Below are 21573 nucleotides of genomic sequence, written 5' to 3' on the forward strand. Positions count from 1 at the left end.
AACTACTGGTGATATGTATAGGGGAGGTCTAGGAATTCATAAATTTCTCTTTGGAAAATAAAAAATTTCAGGGGAGAAGAAAAGCACTTCCAGCATAACTAGCATTAGGGAAATACACTGAGTTAACCGATCTTAGCAGCATGTGAAGAAAAAAATATATAGAACCTCTATCGTGAAAGAGGCTGTGACCAAAGACATATTTGAAGGTCACAGCACAGGAAGGGAGATGCTCCATCCTTTGGGCTGTGGGGCAATCCTGAATTACCCTGGATATTTCTAGAGCACTTCTTTTTAGCAAACGTCTTTTTTGTGGAAGCACACACATTGCCCCTTAGCTCAGTTCTTCCTTCTCTTCTCGCAACCACAGATCTACTGGAGGTGATAATGTGGTGGGCGGAAGGAAGAAAGAAAATTGGGGTCTTTGGTTACATGACAGATTATCTACAGCCCACCCAGGTGAAAGGTGGGAGGTTGGAGGGGAAAGGCTCTAGATCTGAAGGGTTTGTGTGCATGGCCAGACCCAAAGCCCACCTGGGTCTTAGCAGCACACGCTGGGGAGGCTAGTCTTCAAGATGACCTTGCCTTGGGGGTGGATTGCTTGGTTTGGGTGTAAGTCCTTTTGACCAAATTAACTTCCATCATAACCTCCCACTCACTCTTCATGCCACGCTCAACTGGCTTCAGAACTGTTGAGTTTCTGTTGTGTTGGCTGAGAAATGGGGACTAAGAAGCTATGACTAACATGTGCTACCTTATGCCTTGGACCCCTGCTTTTACTGACTGACTCTTCTCCTTGTTTCTTTTCTTTTGTCTTCCCACACAGGCCATGCAAGTAAAGGTACAGGTCAAATGCATGACGTGTCTTTTCTGTCCTAGTATTAGAGATGCCAGGCTCTGGCCACCCTCTGCACTGTGATCACCATGGGGGTGGTACAGAATGGATCTTCCCACCTGGAGGTCCCCCAGGCCTGCTCCAGGGAAGACACCTGCCCGTCAAAGAGTGAATGTAGGCCTACCCACCCTTGGAATGGGGAAGCCGGGGAAGCCAGCCAAGCCTCGCCCTAACCGAGGTCTCCTTGCTATCTCTGCTCCCTTCCCCAGCCACCCACTCTGCAGCCAGCACACTGACAGAGATAGGGGCGCCAACAGGGCATGAGAGCCCAAAAGGCTCACTCCTCTGCTGTGCCATGCAGGCTCAGAATCCTATGTGCTGTCAGTGGCCCCAGTCCTTTCACACCATACATCTCTGCCACTTGTGCAAGGCTCCCACAGTTCAAAGAGTTTTCCAAGGACTAACCTTCAGGAATTGAAATCAGATAACCATGTGTTTTTGCACAAAATGTGCATATGGTGAAATACACCCTGGGTTTATTTCCAGTAACCCATATAGAATATAACATGGAAATATTTCTCTCTATTCATTAATGTGCATCTGCTGCCATTATCACAAACTCCCTGCCCTAAGATATGTGCCAGAGAAAGGGAGATGGTCAGGAACCAGATCACTTGCAGCTCGGAGTTAGAAAAGGGAAATGAAACCATGTCCAGGTAGGCTTGGGTCTGGATGTTGACTCAGATGTTTACCTGCTGTGTGAACTTGGAAAAATCACTTACCTTCCCTGAGCATCATGTTCTCACTTCTATAACTGCGTTGTTTGTGTATCAGGGTTATTGGGAGGATTAGAAATGTTTTATTTAAGTAGGAGGCACATTGGAGTCACATTATATATGCAGCATTTGTAATAACAGCAACTTGAGATTGGCCCAATAAAATAGAATGAGCAAGAAATTATTTGAAATGCATCAAATCTACATAGTTACATTTTGCATATTTACTTGATTATATTCGGCGGCATGTTACTATTCACCTTTTACATTTCTATGTATAGGACACCTCATAGTTTATGTACACAAAATCGAGTTCTATCCTTTATGGATGATTTTCAGGGGTAATGGAGACTGTAACTGAGTTTTGCCTTAGGCACAACCTTTAGAATTCTATGCCTGATGGTAGAACACGTAAAGAACCTAGCAAGCACTCAGTGAATGAGAGAGCTCTTCCAGGTGTTTGTGTGAACCAGCTTTCACTTTCCGCTGCATTCTAGAACACAAGAAGCTGCCTTCTGTTAGCTTCATTTCTTACCCCCTGCTCATATTTCTCCCCCGCCCCTCCGCCTGCTGTCCTGGGCCTGACCTGCTGTTTTGGAGCACCGGGCACAAGGTGCCCTGCAACCAGCACAATTGTCTGGCGGTGACTGGCCAGCCTGGGTTTTGCTGGCAAGGAGCTTCGCTGTGGTTGCTGTGATGTAACCTCCTGAAGGTACAGAAATCACAGCCATTTTAAGAGTCCATTAATAATTATGAACCTCTTTCACACTTTAAAGGTAACTTAAAGAGATCAGTCCCAAGGCAGTGTGGATTCTTACCCTCCTCTTCTCTCAGAAAACCAGTGCCTCGTTAAGATGAATGCTGCTCCAGCTCAGGGTCCCAGGTCTTACGTGCTCGTTCCAGGAGAGGCGTCTGGCCTCCCCCCTGCTCCCAGAGCCCTAGGTCTGTATGTCAGCATCGACCGCAGCACTGCCCCCTCCTCCTGCAGACATTCCAGGGCCACCTCATGGAGCAAAGCTTCAGTGAGCGCCATTTCTCCTTCCCTCACAGTCCCCGACTTCATCCTCTGCTTCCGGCTCTCCAGCACACACCCCCCTCCCCGGAGGCACAGCCCTGCAAGTGAGGTACCAGGTGGGCAGTGTGCTCTTTCAGAGGCTGACCTCCCAAGAATCCGGTCACAGCAGGGCTGTCTCCTGGAGCCTACCCACACGGCCGTGTGTGGCGGCCACTGAGGGCTCTCGGTTGGGTGGCTCAGCGCAGTGCCTTGAACTCCTCAGAAACCTACTGCTCCACGGGGTGGCCCTTGCTGGGTAGTCTCTCCCCATGAGGGGTGAGGCGGTATAAACAGAAGGGCGGCCTCCCGCAGACTTGGGGAGTTCTGTTTTCCTCGGTGTTCCTCCGAGCGTTCCCCAGCCAGATCCCAAAGCAGCCCTACTCTGGGACTTCCCTTTTCCCGTGAGAATCTGCACTGCCTCGAGGCGGAGGTTTGAGTGGGACGCGGTGCTCCAAAACACGAGCTTCAGCCCTGACCGCAGAGCAGTTGTTCTACGGGAGACGCTCTTCCACGTATTTACGGACACCCCAGCATCAGGCTTCTCCATGCTTTTCTAAGACCATTTTATCTGGTATCGAATCATTCCTTTTGAAAAACGCCAGCTGGTTTGTTCCCTTGGCCCAGAAACAAGGGAGCCAAGCCTGTAGGCGTCCGTGGTGTGTGTCCGCTTACGTGGTTCTGTGAGCATGCGCACAAGGAGAGGGCTCGGGAGCCGGGCGGGTCTTTGATGGCCACGCGGATGCCTTCAACACGCTCCTTTCGCTGTGCCCTGAAGTGTAGGAAGGACCACCTGTACGGACAGGGCCACGAGGAGGCAGGCTGCCTCCAAGGGGAGGCCGTTCCTTTCAGAATCACTGAGCCCCTCTGTTTATTTCAACCTCATCTCCTAGTCTGGAGGACAGGACCAGGAACGGAAGAAGACAAAGCGGAGGGGAGACCTGTATTCCATCCAGACCTCTCTCATCGTGGCTGCGCTCAAGAAAATGCTGCCCATTGGTTTGAATATGTGCACGCCAGGCGATCAGGAGCTAATCTCCCTGGCCAAATCTCGATACAGCTACGTAAGTCACGCGTCTGCTCTGGCTGAGAACATAACACAGAACGTAATACAGGTGGTGGCGGCTGCTCAGCGTCCGAAGGGTTCGTCTTCCTTCCCTGGGGCTCAGGGGGCGGGGCGGGGGGGCCAGTGAACAGAAACCAAGGTGCACACCCGCAACACAGCCCCATCTTTAAAGCTGGTTTGAGAGCCCTTTGGACAAGTCTGTCATTTTTCTTCTTTTGTTCATATTGTTCATATAATAAAGATCCCAGCAAAACTGTTCATTTGCTTGTCCATCCCTCCCTGCGCCCTACTTTACATTTCCACAGTGACCTCGAGAAATAAAATTTAACATCTCTTTCCACAGAGGGACACAGATGAAGAGGTGAAGGAACATCTGCGGAATAACCTGCACCTGCAGGAGAAGGTGATGTAGCAGGAAGACAGAACTCACGCAGGCTTCCCTTTGGCTGTAGGGTGCCATCCTTCCATTTAGTTTGCTAATGCTCTCTTTAATGTGTTCTAAAAACAGTCTCTGAGTACTGGTGTTTAATTGGTAGGGCTAACTCTCTGCCTTTAATTTTCACTTTTGTTTGGGGGTGTGGGGAAGAGTTTTTGCCCTTAATTTTTGTTCTTTCCTTTGCTGTTACAAAGAAGATGCAAAGAAGCATTTAATGAAGCATGTCTTCCCACCTACCAGTGTGTGAACATCCAGCCATAGCAGGGGGTTAGATTAGGTCTCAAATTTACTGACTGTGAGCCTTGTTAAACAGTGAAATGGACACCTGGGAGAATTTTAGCACATCCTGATCTAGAGATTTGGAAACAAAAGAACTCTATTAGAGTTGGTATAAACCAAAACAAACAAACAAACAAACTTTGATTTTAAAGTCTGTTTGAGATTTTTTCCCCAGGCCTGTGAATCTGAATGACTCTTTCCTCAGATATGCTATGCCCTAAGATGGAGGATTAAGCTGACACAAACAGCCACTTCTTTCCATCCCGAACATAGGGGATAGTGGGGAAAATATACTACCAAAAAAAAAAAGCAGTAAAAAGAAATCCCAAGTGCCAGAATAAAGAAGACACTCTAAATCACAGGAATGAGGACACGTTGATGCGATTGGGAAAACTCATAGAGCTTTCTGAACCAGATTTGTAACCTAGAGGCTGGGGTTTTTAATAACCTTAAAGGAAGAAGAGTGTGGGACCTAATTACCCATGCTGTGCACAGATGCGGAGCAAGAAACTTACATAAAATTAACCTTAAACCAGTAAAACCTATAAATCTCCTGCAGAGACAACCATAAAACTACTTGGAGACTCTCCACCTCTTAGAATATGGTCTGACATGCCAATAAATAAAACTCCTCCTGAAGCCAAAGGGGAAAAAAAAGGCATGAAAGAAAATCCACTACCATTAGAGAGTCAGAAAATGCAACAAAGGGAAGAATTCAAGCCTAAGGAACTGCAGAAAGCAATTTAAAAATAAGTGTGGTTGAAATACTTAAAGAGCTAAACATAGCAGTAATATCTATAAAGCAAGACTTGGACATTATTATTTTTTATTTTTTTAGGTAATCTGGGGCTCAACATGGGGCTCAAACTCACAATGCCAAGATCAAGAGGTGCAGGCTTCAGCAACTGAGCCAGCCCCTGGACATTTTTTTTTTTTTAAAGGAGAGTGGATATGGATTGAAAAAAAGCCATATAGCAATTACAAAAATTAAAAGTATTCAGTAACATTAAAAATCCAATTTATAGGTTAAAAAAAACAGGCTAGGCACAGCTGAAAAGAGAATTTAGAAGTTGGAAGATTGCTTTCAGGAAATTAGAATGCAGTACAGAGAGAAAGGGATGGAAATATGACAAGAGTTAAGAGATGCAGGCTAGATGAGCAGTTCCTATATAGATCTACAATGTTTCAATGAAGATAATAGAGAAAATGAGAAAGAAGCAATAATACAAGAGTCTTGATTCCTCTGGAACCATGTGAGGAGTAAAGACTTTTTCAGTACAAGATTGCTCACCTGCTGTGTGCTTTAATTTTCAGTCTGATGACCCAGCAGTAAAGTGGCAGCTGAACCTCTACAAAGATGTTTTAAAGAGTGAAGAACCTTTCAATCCAGAAAAGACTGTAGAGCGTGTTCAGAGAATTTCAGCAGCTGTCTTCCACCTGGAGCAGGTAAGGAGCATCTGCCCTGAAGACTAAGGAAGCAAGACCACCCTGAAAAATGTAAAGCTCCTCTCCACACTCTGCTCTTAGGAGTGTTCTCATAAGACCCAAAACAAGGAACAAGAATCATCCCAGCTCACCCCCAGATGTCATCTTGGTGCCTCATGGTAGCAGACTCTTCAATTCTTTCCCTTCCGAGCTTTTTTACAAATTTTTTCCATTAGATCAAATGACCCATTCAAATCCCCTACCCAGTTGTAAAACTGCTCTTAGGTAATAAACGTCCAAAAGCAGTTGGGAGAAGGAAGCAACCTCAGTCAGACCTCCACAAACCCAATCATTTGCTGCTGAGTACCTTCTGCTGACTATAGTTGAGAAATCAAGATTCTTCAGGATTGAGAAATCTGGGCTGTAGGCGACTACCTCCTGCCATGCAGTTAGCCTAGTGCGCACCTACCCGTGTGATTTCTTCTCAGGTGGAACAGCCTTTGAGGTCCAAGAAGGCGGTCTGGCACAAACTGTTGTCAAAGCAGCGGAAACGGGCAGTGGTGGCCTGTTTCAGGATGGCCCCTCTCTACAACCTGCCCAGGCAAGTATTCTGTCCTTTTCTTCTGGCATGGGAGCCATTCTTCTGACATGGGAGCCAGTGATGGGAATTAAGGTATCCTTCCACAATTGTGCTGTCTTCTGGCACGGACACTCATGATCCAAGGGGTAGAAATTGGAGTCCTCCATCCATGGCACCATTACAATCTGCATATAGTATAATGGCCTACTAAGGGAATCCAGGTAAGCAGAAAAGCTGAAAACAGATGTGTTTCCCTAGGGCCCCATGCCTGCCTTAGCTCACCATTTTACACCTTAAAGTCAGCCCAGTGAGCATATGGAAGCTCTTAGTTTTCCTAAGATGGGGTTCTTTGTGAGGATGTAAAGGAACCCTGGAAAAAGAACTCTTTCTAAAATGCTTTACCCCAAATTCAATCAACAGATCAAATAGTATTTCTATGCTGAGGTACTTGGATGGCCCCCCAATTACTGTGTTTCCTCAGCAGGTACAGAAATGTAACTCGAGAATCCTTGAGGACAGTATATTTACCTTCAAGATGAAGAAAGGGCACTGACTAAAGATGTCCCAAGAGGCCAGTCATGGGCACGTTGCCTTATCTGTGTGGTTAATCTATACTCTGCAGTCAGAAATATGCAAAGGCTCTCCTGGAATGTGGTGTATCAACATAGAGCAGAGTATCCATGCAGATTGGGCAAACATTGACCACTGAGACTTGACTCATTGTCATTGGTGTTGTAGCAACACTCCCATCCTCAGAATGATTGCAGAGTCCACAAGGTCAAGCCTGTGATCAGTAAACAAAGCTGCAAATTGAATAAAAGCCTCTGCTTCATCAATTTGCAGATCAATATGAACCATCCTCACCTGGTCAGGAAAAATAAACTAACTCAGAAAAGTATTTTCTGAATCCCATGTAAATAAATGTTTCCTTGGAATACGAGATAAAATTCTCTTCCTATGCTTGACAGTTGCTTTCATCAGGTTGTGCTTCCTGGCCATCGTTTGTCCACAGTGCCCTTTCACCCTGTCCTGAGCCAGTTGGCCAACTGAGCTTTCCCATTAGGGTCTCTGCAGATAGTGAAGAATCATGACACTCACCTGCTCCTGTAGGTCTCTTGAGAGAACAGACTAGTGTCTTTGGAAGAGGATGAGGTGCCACAAAATCAAGTAGAACTCATGAATAAAAAGCGGAAAAGTTCAAATAGTCATGGCTATGAAGGCCACTGATGTCCCAGCCACAAAGTGAAATTTATAGCCTAGTAGAGAAAGCAAAAATGCATGGGATTTTTGTCTGTTTCCTAGAAGTGGTGAAACATCAAAAGGCATTCACTTCCCTCTCTGGCAGAGATTCAGGCCTAATGTGCTAATTGGACTTCCAGAAGGGCTTAGCCCTAAGCATGTCTCCAGGGCCAGCAAGGCAAAAATTACATCTCTCGAAACAAGCATTATTTTCTAAATCTACTGAAAATGTTAGTACCATCCTCTCATATATTGGTTGCTCCTTCAGCAATTCTGTCCCTGGATGGGCAACAGTAAATCGAGGGACTCACTATGTCTTTGATGAAATATGGCCAGTCTCACCCCTAACCCATGCCTGGATTTCTCCCTAGCATGGAGGAGCATAGGTAGATTTTATGATAAAAACTAAGAAGCTGATAGTGAAGATCACTCCCTTCTCCACCTCATCATGATCTAAACTGCATGGAGTCCTCCATATTAAAGGGCTAAAGGGATTTATTTTATTATGTGCAAACTGTTTCTCTGATGTTAGTTTTTAAAAGACAACCTGTGTGCTTTTCTCCAGACACAAAATTAACAATTTCTTCCTGACCACCTTTCAACGGGTTTGGCTGGAAAAGGTTAATGAAAAAACTCAGTATGACAGGCTTATACCCATTTTAATGGTAATGTAACCTGTGGAGAGATCTGCTCATTTTCTGCACACTCCTCTCTTGACCGTGATTTAACATTCCCATAAAAACCCAAATTTGTACAATTTTTTGGAAGAACTCTGATTGGTCAGAATTTGAAGAAAGATGGCAAGGGTTATGTTCTACCGGAAACCAGGCCAGGTCTGGATGACTCAGGTGTTGACCTGCATCTTACTTTTCTCTCCTTCCCTCCTCACCACTGTCCTCACATTTGGTAATCAGCTAACTGCTATTCGGTGCGAATAGCATCGGTGAGTCCTGGCTTATAGAGAGTGAGTGGCTCTTGAGAGTTAGTCAGTGTTCCCAGGTACCAGGGCCACTGCCGAAATCCATGAGGCACACAGAAGTTATGCTGTAAGCGCAGCACGCCTGAGTCTTGCCTTCCTAAGTAAAAGCTGGAGCGCCTTGGTGGTGTTCCTTGGAGACCCTCTAAAGGACTCACACATTGCTGCTTTCAGTAGATCTGAGACTAAACCACTCACCGTCAGCATGACTTAGATGGGATCACCTGGGCAGATTATCGGCCAAAAGCGATAACCACATTGCCATATTAAGCAAATCCTTCAGGACTGTTTCTTGGCCCAGTGAATTCTTTCTCATTGGAGGAGAAATGTGATAAAGACCTCCTGTGACCAGGGTAAGATTACAGTTACCACCTGGTCTCCCAGTAGCCATCGTTAGTTCATTCAGAAGGTGTTCTAGACATCAGCAAACTGGCATGTTAGAGGGTTCTGGTTTGTTCGAAACAAATGCTTCTGGTGTACCGCTGGCTACCCTGACCAATCAGAGGACAAGAATTGTACAAAAGTCTGTCCTGCTTACTAACCGTTAACCACCCAGACTAAAACAAGGTGTCCCACAGATCCCTCTTGACCTCACTCTCAACCCTTCCGCTCAGGCACCGCTCCATTAACCTCTTCCTCCATGGCTATCAGAGATTTTGGATAGAAACAGAGGAGTATTCCTTTGAAGAGAAACTAGTACAGGATTTGGCTGTAAGTACTGACTCAGCTGGAAGCAGATATGGGTGTGAATGAATCTCACTTTTGTATTCATGTGTGTGTGTGTTCTAATAGTTAAACATTCACAAAGAATCAGGCGTATCAATTTGGAAAGAACTAACTGTATAAATTATCAGAGGAGGCCCTGCTAATGGCCATAAGAGCCAGAGGATGAATTTCACTTGGAGGTGCTAGTACTGTTATCATCCTCATCATCATTATTAACAACTAATATTTCTTAGGATGCACAGCCATGCGATGGAAAGTTCATGCTAAGTTACGTTTTGAGCACCATCGGTTGCAGGCGGCCACCTCCCCCACCCAAGGCTCTGCATTTCTGGTCAGCAGCTCTGCTTTAGGGAAGGCACATCTGAATCCCCTTCCTGCATCTCACGTTTCTGTATCTGGCCCTTCAGAAAATTTGTTATGCCCTGTCTCTAACAGACTTCATGCTCTAAAACAACTTAAAACAACATGCAAGGGGAAAACGCTTATTGCAGAAGCACCACAGAGCCTCATCATGGTACAGACAGAAAATAAACCCTCCTCTCCTTTGGCCAGCCCATGGTTCTTTTTTTTTTTTTTTTTTTTTTAAGTCCTTCTCCTTATTTTTCCCATTTATTTTTTCTCTTATCCCTTACTCTTTCTGTTAATCTTGCTCTGTATGTCTCATACTCGGTCTTTCTCCTGTTTCTTTCTCTTTCCTTATCTCTCTCTGTTTCTTTTCCTTCTCCGTTCTTTTTTACTTTTATTTTTTTCCCTCTTTTTTGCTTTTAATCCTTTCTCTCCCTTTTTTCTCCCATTTGTCTTCATGCCCTTTGTCCTCTTCCTATAGTCCCATCAGTGAGAATGACAGTTCCTTGGTGTTCCCAGTTCCTTGATTAGTGTGAAGTTGACAACGAGCATCACTTTGGCCCTCCACTTCTGAACTGTTCACACAGCCTGTGTAGTTCTCACCAATGTACTGAATATCGTACACCCTGCTCTGCCACTACCTGAAACTCACTATTATCTCCTGCATCAGACACTGTTTCCTTCTCTGTAAAAGGAGATTGAGAAAAGACTTAGTAAGAGGAGAAACTGCAAGGCTTGCAGCTCCAGGATGGCATCTCTCAGGAACAAAAAGATTTTTAGAATCAGCAGTGGAGTTAGGAAAGAAATGGTTAGCTGGATTGAGTCTAGGATAGTATCAGACCCCAAATGGCCCCAGTGCTTTATAACCCTTGTCCCACCCATATTTCCAGCCCAGCTCTCCAAGAGAAATTTCAGGTGTTCGCTGAGAGATCCAGCCTCTCAGGGGACTCTCCAGAACTTCCCTCCTGAACTCGGGTGCCGAGGGCTTGCATGAGAGTTTTGCTGATGGGGAAGTGGCAGGGGGGTCTGCAGCTCCTCCCCTGTGGTCAGGCTTTTGCTTTTCCTTTCATCTCGTTTGAACTTAAAATTGCGATGTTTCTTTGATTGGCTAAAAAAAAATACATATTTATGTCCCAAACCTTGCATCCTTGGGGCTTCTTGTCCTGAAATAAACATATGACATAGTGGTTCTCTTTGTGCTTTTATCGGATGCACTCTGTGCTTTGCGCTTTACCTTCTCTTTGTTCATATGCATTTGTGTGGCGTGTGCTGAAATCCTTGCCTAAAACCTGTCTGCATTGGTTTGTGTAGAAATCCCCCAAGGTGGAAGAGGAGGAGGAAGAGGAGACAGAAAAGCAACCAGACCCACTTCATCAGATCATTCTCCATTTTAGCCGCAATGCTCTCATGGAGAGGAGGTCAGCCCCCCAAGAGCTCCCTGTTTCTCCCAGGCACGGTTCTGCCAGCCCCACAGCTTTGTCTCACAGATGGCAGTGCCCAGAAAGGGGATGCCAGATTTGAGCAGCCCTCCTCACGTTGGCCAAGAAACGTCTAGGCAAACTATATACGCCACAGCCCTCTCATCGTAATGTCAGACGTGGAGGCTGAAGATTAGCCTGCAACAGTAGCCTTCCTCCCTGAATTCCATCAGCCAATGCTGATTCAGATTTTCGCAGTGGTTTCTAGGAATCCGGGTGGGGGAAGGAGTTTTCAAATTAATTCACTAGTACTTATAACTTAAGATCTCTGTGGCTCTTAGTCTTTTCTGCTGGGTCCAAAAAGTAGCCTGCTAAATATTTCCTCCATTCTTTCCAGCAAATTGGAAGATGACTCCTTGTACACGTCCTATTCCAGCATGATGGCTAAGGTACACCTGCGTTTCTGCCCATTGTCTCAGTCTGTCTTCCCTTTTACCTCTGGAGACACACGGAAACTGTCATTTTGAACAGCAGGGTGTAGGACTCGGTCATGACCTGGGCTGCAGGCACTGCACAGTTCATGTCCCACAGGGGTGACATTAGCAAACCATCCCACCGTCCTCGTAAGGAAACCCTGAAGCTTTGCTGAGACGGTGGGTGCTAGTGGCTCGTTCACCTGGCGGCTCCAGGCCAGCTACGTGGAGTTCAGGCTTACAGACTATCCTTACATTTCCAGTCAACGTTGAGAACACACCCAAAAATTCAAACATATCTGTAGGTGAAGGAAGTTCAGTACATTTGGAAATAGGCTTTAGAAACTGGAACGAGATCCTAGTGCTCTGGCAGAGGCGAGTGACCTTATTCCTATGTCACGGAGAGGGACAGTGGCCTCTGGAATGCCGAATGGTAAGGGAACTCCTCCTTCTCAAATGGGAAACCTTCACGTCCAGCAGAAAGAGGGATATGTGGGGGGACGGGAGCACCTGTTCCTTTACTTGCTGCACCACAGGGTCACAATGGGAAGGGGCACCGTAGGATTCACATCCTGGGTATCTCCAGTCTTCTTGCCAAGCCCCTGGCTCTTGTGTAGAAAGGGACAGCTCCCTGCACTCCCGGCTTCATGTACACCAGAACTTTACTAGGTAGAAGAGTTCAGGTCTGTGGTTAAACCAGATAGGTCCCTATTGACTGCGTGAGCTCAGTGTTCCCATTTCTCATTTCTGAACCCCTTGGTAACTGCAAAGAAGACATTTTGAGTAGACTGTTGCCCTGCAGTGGTCCAAATGTTCTTGGTTTTACCAAGTGCTGAAGTCCTTAGGGGCCTGTGAATTACATCCCGTCCCCTGCCCTTGCTCGGGAGAACAGTCTCATTTGTTAGACTCACCTTTCTTTGTCTCCTCCTTTGCCTGCTCCATGGAATCCAGAGTTGTCAGAGTGGGGAGGACGAAGAAGAGGAGGAAGACAAGGAGAAAACATTTGAAGTAAGTTTTTACGAAGATTGAAGACAGGGCCATATGCCAAAGCCAAAGCTAACTGGCAGGTCTTCAGAGGCGGATGCTGACATGAACCATGTGCCTCACCCACCACATGTATCTGGTGGCAAATATACAAGTCTGCGTGCATGAGGCACACCCATTAGCCATGATTCTCTTGTCCGTCTTCCAGCCTAATGAAAGGTCACAGGCAGCCAGTCCGTCAGCAAACCCCTCTCACAGGTTGGGTCTTCTGGGAAATTTTGCACTCCTACCCAAATATGGTAGCAACAGAGGCCAGAGAAGGACAAATTCAAAGATCCAAAAATGAAAACAAAGCAACGGAGACACTGGGATGGTTTTTGCACCACTATTCTGTAAATGTCATTAATAACAATTTTGATTTTGAGGCGGTGCAGGACCTGGACTATCCCAAGATAAAACCGTATTAATTCGGGCACCTGGGTGGCTCAGTCGTTAAGCGTCTGCCTTCGGCTCAGGTCATGGTCCCAGGACCCCGGGATCGAGTCCCACATCGGGCTCCCTGCTCGGCAAGAAGCCTGCTTCTCCCTCTCCCACTCCCCCTGCTTGTGTTCCTGCTCTCGCTATCTCTCTCTCTGTCAAATAAATAAATAAAATCTTTATAAAAAAGAAAAAAACCGTATTAATTCATTGGTACTCTCTTTATAGACAAAGTATGTAAAAGTAAAAGTAAATTAATACAATTACAGTTCTGGAAGGCCTTGGCAGTCTAGTATTCCATATCCAGGAGAGTCTCTGTTAACAGTGATCTGAACATTCTAGATAAATGGGTGTTTTCTACATTCAGGCAGATAGGCTTCAGTTGACCCCTCAGCAGGCTTCCCCGTATGACAAAACATTGAAAACAAACACATTTTAACCTGGGGTCACTTCCTAGAATGAGAGTGTTACAGGGGAATGGGCTATGTTTTCTACCAATACAAAAAGTAGAAAAGTCATCATCAAACTATGAGTGAATTGTGGGTGGACAGTTTTGGAAAGCTGACGTAGTGTCTGGAAATCAACTTCAGAAGTCTTCTTTATCCGAAATTATGTGTGCAAGTAAAGATTCTCTTGGTTTACCTTAGCATGGCAAATGGCCTGAGGATAAACAAATCTTTCCCTGCTTTATTTTTTTTTTCCAGGAGAAAGAAATGGAAAAGCAGAAAACCCTCTACCAACAAGCACGGCTGCATGAGCGTGGAGCCGCAGAGATGGTCCTTCAGATGATAAGCGCCAGCAAAGGTGATTCCGTGATTTTCTGGGTAGGCCCCTGTCGCTCCCACAGAGACAGCATGCTGTGACATGAAGTCATTATTAAAGAGTCCTGATAAAGCCCCGTAGATGTGATTTACCCTCTGTTTCCTTGGTGATTCAATCGAATCTTCACCATGGCAGGTGAGATGAGCCTCATGGTGGTTGAGACTCTGAAGCTGGGGATCGCCATTCTGAATGGGGGCAACGCTGGTGTACAACAGGTATGGGGGACTCCTACTGGGTCATGCAGACTTCTCAGGGTATGCCCGTTGGACAGCTGTCACGCTCCGGGGAAGAGGTGTTGGCTCTGCTGCAGCGGGGGCCGCCCAGAATCACCCTTGCTGGTGTTTGTCCTTAGTGGCTAATTATATCGGTAGCCAGGAACACAGATAAAACCAGAGCCGAGAGTTTATAGACAAATGCGTACTCGACAAAGAGGGTTTACCCGGGGTTCAAAGCGAAAAACATTTAGTTTTTTCATCATTAGATGATTTTTTGCACGGAGAGGCTCTAAGGGAAGTTTTCTAAGCCTTAGGTTTGTATTTTAATCATTTTACATGTTAGCTGTCTTAACTGTGAGCAAGGAGCCCAATCGGTTAAGTGGAGTTCACAGCCCCAAACACCTGTTGTCTGTTCATTCGTTTGTTTATTCATTCAGTCACAGTGTTGTGATTGCTGACTATGCACTAAGGTCAGGCTCTGTTCTGGGATGGAGGGTGTAGCAGTGAATAATGCAGCTAAACATTGAATGCCACCATGCATTCAGTGAGATAACACAGAGAAACATAGTGTGGAGCTCCTGGCACATGGAATCCATTCAACAGTCTGAACCGAAACCAGCCGCAGGAGACAGGAATATTCTGGTGTCTCCAGGGCACTCCAGGCTCTGGCTGAAAGCCTCTGTGTGCACAGGAAAGTGACATTTCAAAGACTCTTGGCATTTGTGAGGGCTATAGCACAGGGCCCGTGAGAATCTCCAAATTTATAACCACCACTATTACATATATTTTGCCCCAGCCTTTAATTCATCCCAAACAAATTTGTCACGAAAGAACTACCATTTTCTAAAACACCCTTCACTTTCTGTTCTCTTCTGTCGCCACCCCATCAGTTGATTTTCTTGCAGGACCTTTTTCTTAAAAAAAAAAAAAAAATTTTTATGATGTCAGACAAAGTTCCTGCCTTCCCAGTAACAGAAAACAGAGGAAACAAAGTCTGATTGTGAAAGATACTGAGCTCTCAAATTAGCATTATTACTGGTTAAGCTCCCTTGCTCCAGTGCACCAAATTCAGCTCATGAGTTTTTCAGATTATACTTCAGAAACATTTTACTAGATCACAGTCCTGGTGCTTGTTCCTAAATGGGAGAGGCTTCAAACAGTAACTCTATGAATGTCAATGATCTACTGTACTGCTCTTAGCAGAAATACCAGTGGACCTTTATAAAATAAAATGTCCAAAATTACTTAAATAAAATAAAATGTCCACCCAAAGAGATTCTGGTTCCATAGGAAGAGGGTGGGTGGGACTCAGGCACATGGAAGGTTTAAATCCACAGGTGGTTCTTATGCTTACCCAACTTTACAAACCAACACCCTGAATATGACTCCATGTTACTGGGACATGACATTTCACCATTGCAATTGGGAGGGTCAGTACTTGTGGCATAATTTAACATCACTTTTCCTTTTAAAATATGTCTCTCTTGTAGAAAATGCTAGATTACCTAAAGGAGAAAAAGGATGCTGGATTCTTTCAAAGCCTTTCTGGTCTTATGCAGTCTTGCAGGTAAATATGGGAAAACCACCTATATAGCATTTCTTTTCTATTCAGAAGAAAGAGGAATTGGGTAGGGATGGGACCACAAAATAAACTAGCTTATCATGGAATTGTTGAGGAAGGACTCGCCTGCTTTAGAAAGCTAAGAAGATGGGTATGGTTCCTCCAGCCTTCAGGATTACATTCAGATACCATACAGAAGGGGCAGTGTAATCTCCATTAGAGAGACGGACACAGATACACACACCTGGTTTGGTTTTTTAATCACCTTTACCTCCTTTTTTTGTTATGTCGTTTTCTTCAGAGCTGAGTGTTTCTCCTAACATATATGCTCATAAAAGTCAAACCAGAAAAGAATGGAAAAGAGGAGGAATACCTCAGTATGACTCAAGGCTATGTTTTCGTTAGACCCATTAGGCCCTCTGTTAATCTTCATCCTTAACAGTTCTTTGAGCCTGAATAAGTATTTGGTGGGTACATATTTTGACACATCCATTTCAACAGACGTACATCCTAATATAGGAACATTTTGCCATAGCCTAAGAAACAAAGCATTAAACTTTCCACTTTTATTATCATGTGTATAAGCCTCCCCTCGTGGCTGACCCCCTGACAAATGAATAATACGTAGCCAAAAGTCATAAGGTTACCATGCCTACTCATTTTGGAAACAAGCCAGCAATCTTACTAAGTGTCAGCTTATTCTCTAAGATTCATATGTATTTTGAATAGTCTGTAACTCATTCTGAAAGAAATCACAGTTATAATTATCTAGCTCATTTGCATCTAATTAATATTCTTAAAAATAGAGCATTAGGTTTTCCACTTAAAAATTTGCAGGATGGACATACTTTCCTTTGGTGGACTTCATAATTTTGCTAACCTTGTTTGATGGAGTAAGTATTGTATGTACCCTGGGGTGATAGGGAACATATTTGAGCTGCAGTACAATCCCTTTCTCTGAGCTCCATTTTTTCCCCACCAACAACCAACTCATTTATTACCTCTCTCAGGAAAAGAAAATGTAATATTGCAAGGCCTGACTCACTGAAGATAAAATAGTACATGTGGACGCAGAATGGCAAAACTCGAGACAGTTCAGTTCCATATTGCACATGAAATTCTCAATTAAATATTTAAGTGTTCTCAGTAGTCTGTAATACTTCATATTATTAAACTCATTTGTAGTTATGGCTTAGAGGGACAGGTGACATACCTTTAGAGGCCAGTGAGTACTAACAAGTTTTAAGATATTTTCATGATTTTTTTTTATTATAAAAGTAATACATATTGGTAAAATATTGAAACATTAGAGAAATTAAAACATTTGAAATGGGTGTTTTGGAATGGAGTAAGGGTCAGAAACATCTGTTCCCCCAGATAGTCTCCTGAATCAGAACTGCTCCTTTGAAGCACCTTTGTCCAAAGGTCCTACTTCCCTGCTCTCATCTCTTGACAGCAAAGCTAAAATAGAAGGATGGTTTTGTGTTACTGAGAAGAACATTTCTACAGCAGGATCTGGGAAAAAACAACAATATGGCAATAGGACTTTTCACTGTTTTCTCTTTACAATTCATCTAAATTGCAGAAGATATGTGGCTCCCTAAAAGGGGAAAAGAAATGCTGGTTTTTCTCCCTGACATCTTTCCAATCCAATGGTCATTTCCTTTGCCCAGTGGTAAAGGAAAGGCGAAGTTTTACAGAATCTTAATGGATTCAGCCATAAGCTGCCCTAACAGCTATATTTTCGTGAGACCTCATGTTATGGTCTATAAAGCCTTTCAGATTGGGGAAAGAGCTAGAGTTCTGTTAGAGAAATAGAATGAGCCCCAATGTATATGATTATACATTGTCCTCCTTATCAAGCTCTGTGGTTGTATTAGGGGTTCCTGGCTAAGTAGGATTTGGTGGCAGCTGTGATTGGGAAGTTCAGAGAAAGTGGGACCAAAAAAAAAAGGCTAGCTTGTTACAGGTTCTGGGACAGCATTGCCTCCAGAAGGCTTAACCTCAACTACTCTTGGCTTCTGAATAATACAAGAATTCTAAAAGGGTGTGGCCCTTTGGACTCTGTAGCCCTTTCCATCAGTATTCATCCTGAGCACTAAAACCACAGTTCCTTGTGATTCGTGGAGAAAATAGATAAATGTGGGAGGTGAACATTAATTAGTGCAGTTTAAAGTAAACTTTCTTTTGAGAAATCATAGAAATAGATTATTCCTTCTTTATTTGGGAAACCCTTCTAAATCATCATGCATAAGAAAGGACTCAGACTGGGCAAACAAGGACAGTCGTTCTAAGTTCTTCTGACCCCTGGCCGTGCATGCCTGTGAACTATAGGCATCCTTGGACAACACTCTTGATGCAAACCCAGGGAACTGCTAGACTTTCAACCACACTGTACTGTGTAGACCATTTATGATAACACAAGAACAAGATATTCTTAGTCAATAGGTACACTGACATCAGAAATCCAATTTCCCAGTGTGCATAGCCCTGAACCTTGTTTTCTCTCGTTTCTTACAAGTGTCCTTGATTTGAATGCATTTGAAAGGCAGAATAAAGCTGAAGGCCTGGGGATGGTTACTGAGGAAGGAACACGTAAGTAACTAATAAATGTGAAGGCCGTTTTCTTCCTGATTACCATAATTAACTATTTCTGGTTAGAGCCCCTGCTCAGTGCTTCTTAATCTGCAAGGACTTGCTCAATTTCAGCAAAATCTTCCCATCAGTAGCTTTGATAAAGGCTGGATGTGTTCACAGAGCCAGCCTTAACTAGACACAGTTTATCATGGTGTTTATGATTTTTCTTACTTTGCATTCTTCTGTTTTTCTCTTATCACCAGTCATTGTTCGTGAGCGTGGTAAGTTTGAGTTTCTGGCCCCAGTTGTCTACCATGTGTGTGAGTCCTAAGGGACCTTATTTAATTGCTGCAGTGCAGATACATTTTTAGGCTTGGTAGTGTTGCATGTGAAGCTTAATTCAGCATTTTGATGCTTAATTAAAGAAGTGTCTTCCATCTGTAAAGCATGGGTTGTGGACCCTGAGCCATTACTGCCATGAGCCTAGCTGGTTTCCTTACAAATGCATCCCGGGGCTCACTGTTTTAGCTTGGTTGGTCATTGTGTTCTGGAGCCTCGGTTCCAGGTTAATCGGGTTTTTACCCCTTCATTCATTTTTTTTTATTTTATTATGTTATGTTAGTCACCATACATTACATCATTAGTTTTTGATGTAGTGTTCCATGATTCATTGTTTGCGTATAACACCCAGTGCTCCATTCAGTACGTGCCCTCTTTAATACACCCATCACCAGGCTAACCCATCCCCCCACCCCCCTCCCCTCTAGAACCCTCAGTTTGTTTCTCAGAGTCCATAGTCTTCCCCCTTCATTTAAAGTTCCCTTTCCAAACTGTTCTGACGCAGGCCCTTTGTCATTTTTGCAGTCATTTGCTTTGGAAAGTGTTCTGGGCTGAGAAGCCAAACAAATGCTCACCAATACTCTGTTTTCAAGGTGAAAAAGTACTCCAGAATGATGAGTTTACACGAGATCTCTTTCGATTCCTGCAGTTACTTTGTGAAGGACATAACAGTGGTAAGTGGAACAGATTGATTTGTCAAAGGAAAACAACATTCAGGTGCCAAATTATGATTCAGCTCAGGATGCCACATTTCATACAACCAGCTGCTGACTCAAGGACAACAGTTAATCCATTCCTCAATAAAAAAAACCTCAATGGAAAACCAACTTGAACTTCAGGGCTGATGTTATTTAGTGCCACCCAGGCTGAGTGGCTTCCAGAATCTTCAGATGGTACATCTAAACACCCGCCCCTTTCCATCAAGCCCCTCAGAGCTCATTAAGTCCACTTTCTGGTCTCACCAAGATGGGAGGGCTCAGGGCAGAACTCTGTCCTGCAGGACCCACCAGGACCCAAACAGGGCGCTCTTGTAAGGCTTCTCACACAGTATGTCTCTTCTGAGTTTAGCCAAGAGGGCTTGCCCAGCTTCCTCAGCATGATGAGAGCAGGCTCTGACCCAGCCCTGGTGTTTTTAGACTTTCAGAACTTCCTGCGGACTCAGATGGGCAATACCACCACCATAAACGTCATCATCAGTACCGTGGACTACCTCCTGCGTCTGCAGGTCAGTGGGTCTTGGACAGTGGCATGGCTCACACACACTTCCAGAAGCTAAAGACAGTTACATGGGATCAGGGAAGGTCCAGGGTTCAGTCAAGCCCCAATAAGAATGGTGTTATAGTCTATGTCCACACACTTATGGGAAGTCAAATGCCTAAAAATGTGTATTTGAAGACTGAAATGGGGGAGTGGTTAAATATCCAATCATCTAGTATAAAATGCCTATTTACCTCAATTTTGCTAGTGAAAACCTCACCACAGAGCCCAAGAGCTGCAATACATGAATGAAAACAGAGTTTCACTAGGAAAAAGAAGTGCAGAAGGTGGTGGGAATAGGATGAGTCCACAAGTTCTTAGTTCTTTAGAGGTCACTCAGTTTAACTGTTTGAAGGAAAATCCAAATAATATCAGGAAAATCTACACAAACATAAAAAAAAAAGATTCTTCTCTCTGCTAAGTCTTCCTCCTGGTTCTGCCACTTACCAGTTGTAACCTGGAGCAATCTGTTTAACGGCCCTGTGTTCCGATGTTCTCATCTGTAGAATGGGTAGCCCCTGTCTCAGAGGGTGGTCGTAAAGATGGAGAGATGTCATATATGCAGTGGGTCAGAACAACACCTGGCACTTAACAGTGTTAGCTCTTGTGTTGCTGCTCTTGTGCCAATTGGTTGGATGATAATCATTATTACCTTTAATGTATATTTTTCATTGTGAATAAGTTGTCCTACATCAGGTCACCCGTGTCCAGCTGAACACCATCCTCTCTCCTATCTGCTCTTTCTTAGAAGAGTATATGCACTTCAGAGATGCTAGGGATTAGGTATCTCTGGGCTTTTTCCTGGGTTTCTGTCATAATGAAGAGGTCATAGCAATGCAGGATTCTCTTGTACTCTTCCTAAACCTTGGGTTTTAGCTTCACTGACTGAAGGTTAAGAAATACTAAACTCTCCTTGTTTGTTCTTAGGAATCAATCAGTGATTTCTACTGGTATTATTCAGGGAAGGACATCATTGATGAATCTGGACAGCACAATTTTTCCAAAGCTCTGGCAGTCACGAAGCAGATTTTCAATTCTCTCACAGAATACATCCAGGTAAGTGCTGCAGAATGCATGCTTGAAAACAGAACATTTTTAACGTTCCCATATTCTATATCCCCTGTGGAATATTAGGATGACTATATGGACTGTGCATCCAGCCCTAGCACTGACAATATGTATCTACAAATAGGAACCAAGTGTAGAAGAGTATTTCAAGAGTACTACTCTCTAGGAGAAGCTACAGTTTATGGTCCTTCACTGTGACCTATTCATAGCATTGTCACACTCTATTTGCATTTATCTAGTTATATTTTCCTTTCCCTCCTGGTTTGAAAATTTTTGTGGGCAGAAAATTTCTTATCTGATCTAAAATTCTTCATTTCTAGCACATGCAGCACATCCTAGATATTCAGTAAGCATGGGGAGTAGAGTGGAGAAATAATTAATAGAATGAAGGAATAAAGGGATAAATGATGTTATCTTGAGTCTCAAAATTAAGAACTTATGAGATCCTACTAATTTGTCAGAAATTAACTCTATGGAAAAGGTGACTTTAGCAACACATAAACTATGTCCAATGGCAGTAGAATCTAGAATGAAATTCCAGTTGAATATTTAGATCTCACAGCATTCTTTACCTGTTTACAACAGTCTCTGGTCATTGCCTACAGTGGTCTAACAACTGTGAAAAGGAATAGAGGATGTATTCAGGCATAA

At 44.0% G+C, this 21573-nt stretch overlaps 1 protein-coding gene across 1 annotated transcript in view; it reads left to right on the forward strand.

The window, feature by feature from the left end:
- RYR3 (ryanodine receptor 3) overlaps positions 1–21573 on the forward strand; it is a 503714-nt gene that overhangs the window by 451590 nt on the left and 30551 nt on the right. The window contains 16 exon segments of the mRNA XM_078053421.1: positions 3553–3723; positions 4069–4128; positions 5755–5886; positions 6354–6466; positions 9275–9371; positions 11043–11149; positions 11547–11598; positions 12574–12630; positions 13788–13887; positions 14041–14120; positions 15611–15687; positions 18203–18276; positions 18522–18539; positions 19191–19271; positions 19734–19822; positions 20782–20910. Coding sequence (XP_077909547.1) covers positions 3553–3723; positions 4069–4128; positions 5755–5886; positions 6354–6466; positions 9275–9371; positions 11043–11149; positions 11547–11598; positions 12574–12630; positions 13788–13887; positions 14041–14120; positions 15611–15687; positions 18203–18276; positions 18522–18539; positions 19191–19271; positions 19734–19822; positions 20782–20910 — 1437 coding nt within the window.

The sequence above is a fragment of the Halichoerus grypus genome, chromosome 8 (assembly GCF_964656455.1).
Source record: "Halichoerus grypus chromosome 8, mHalGry1.hap1.1, whole genome shotgun sequence".
Taxonomy (NCBI): Eukaryota; Metazoa; Chordata; class Mammalia; order Carnivora; family Phocidae; genus Halichoerus; species Halichoerus grypus.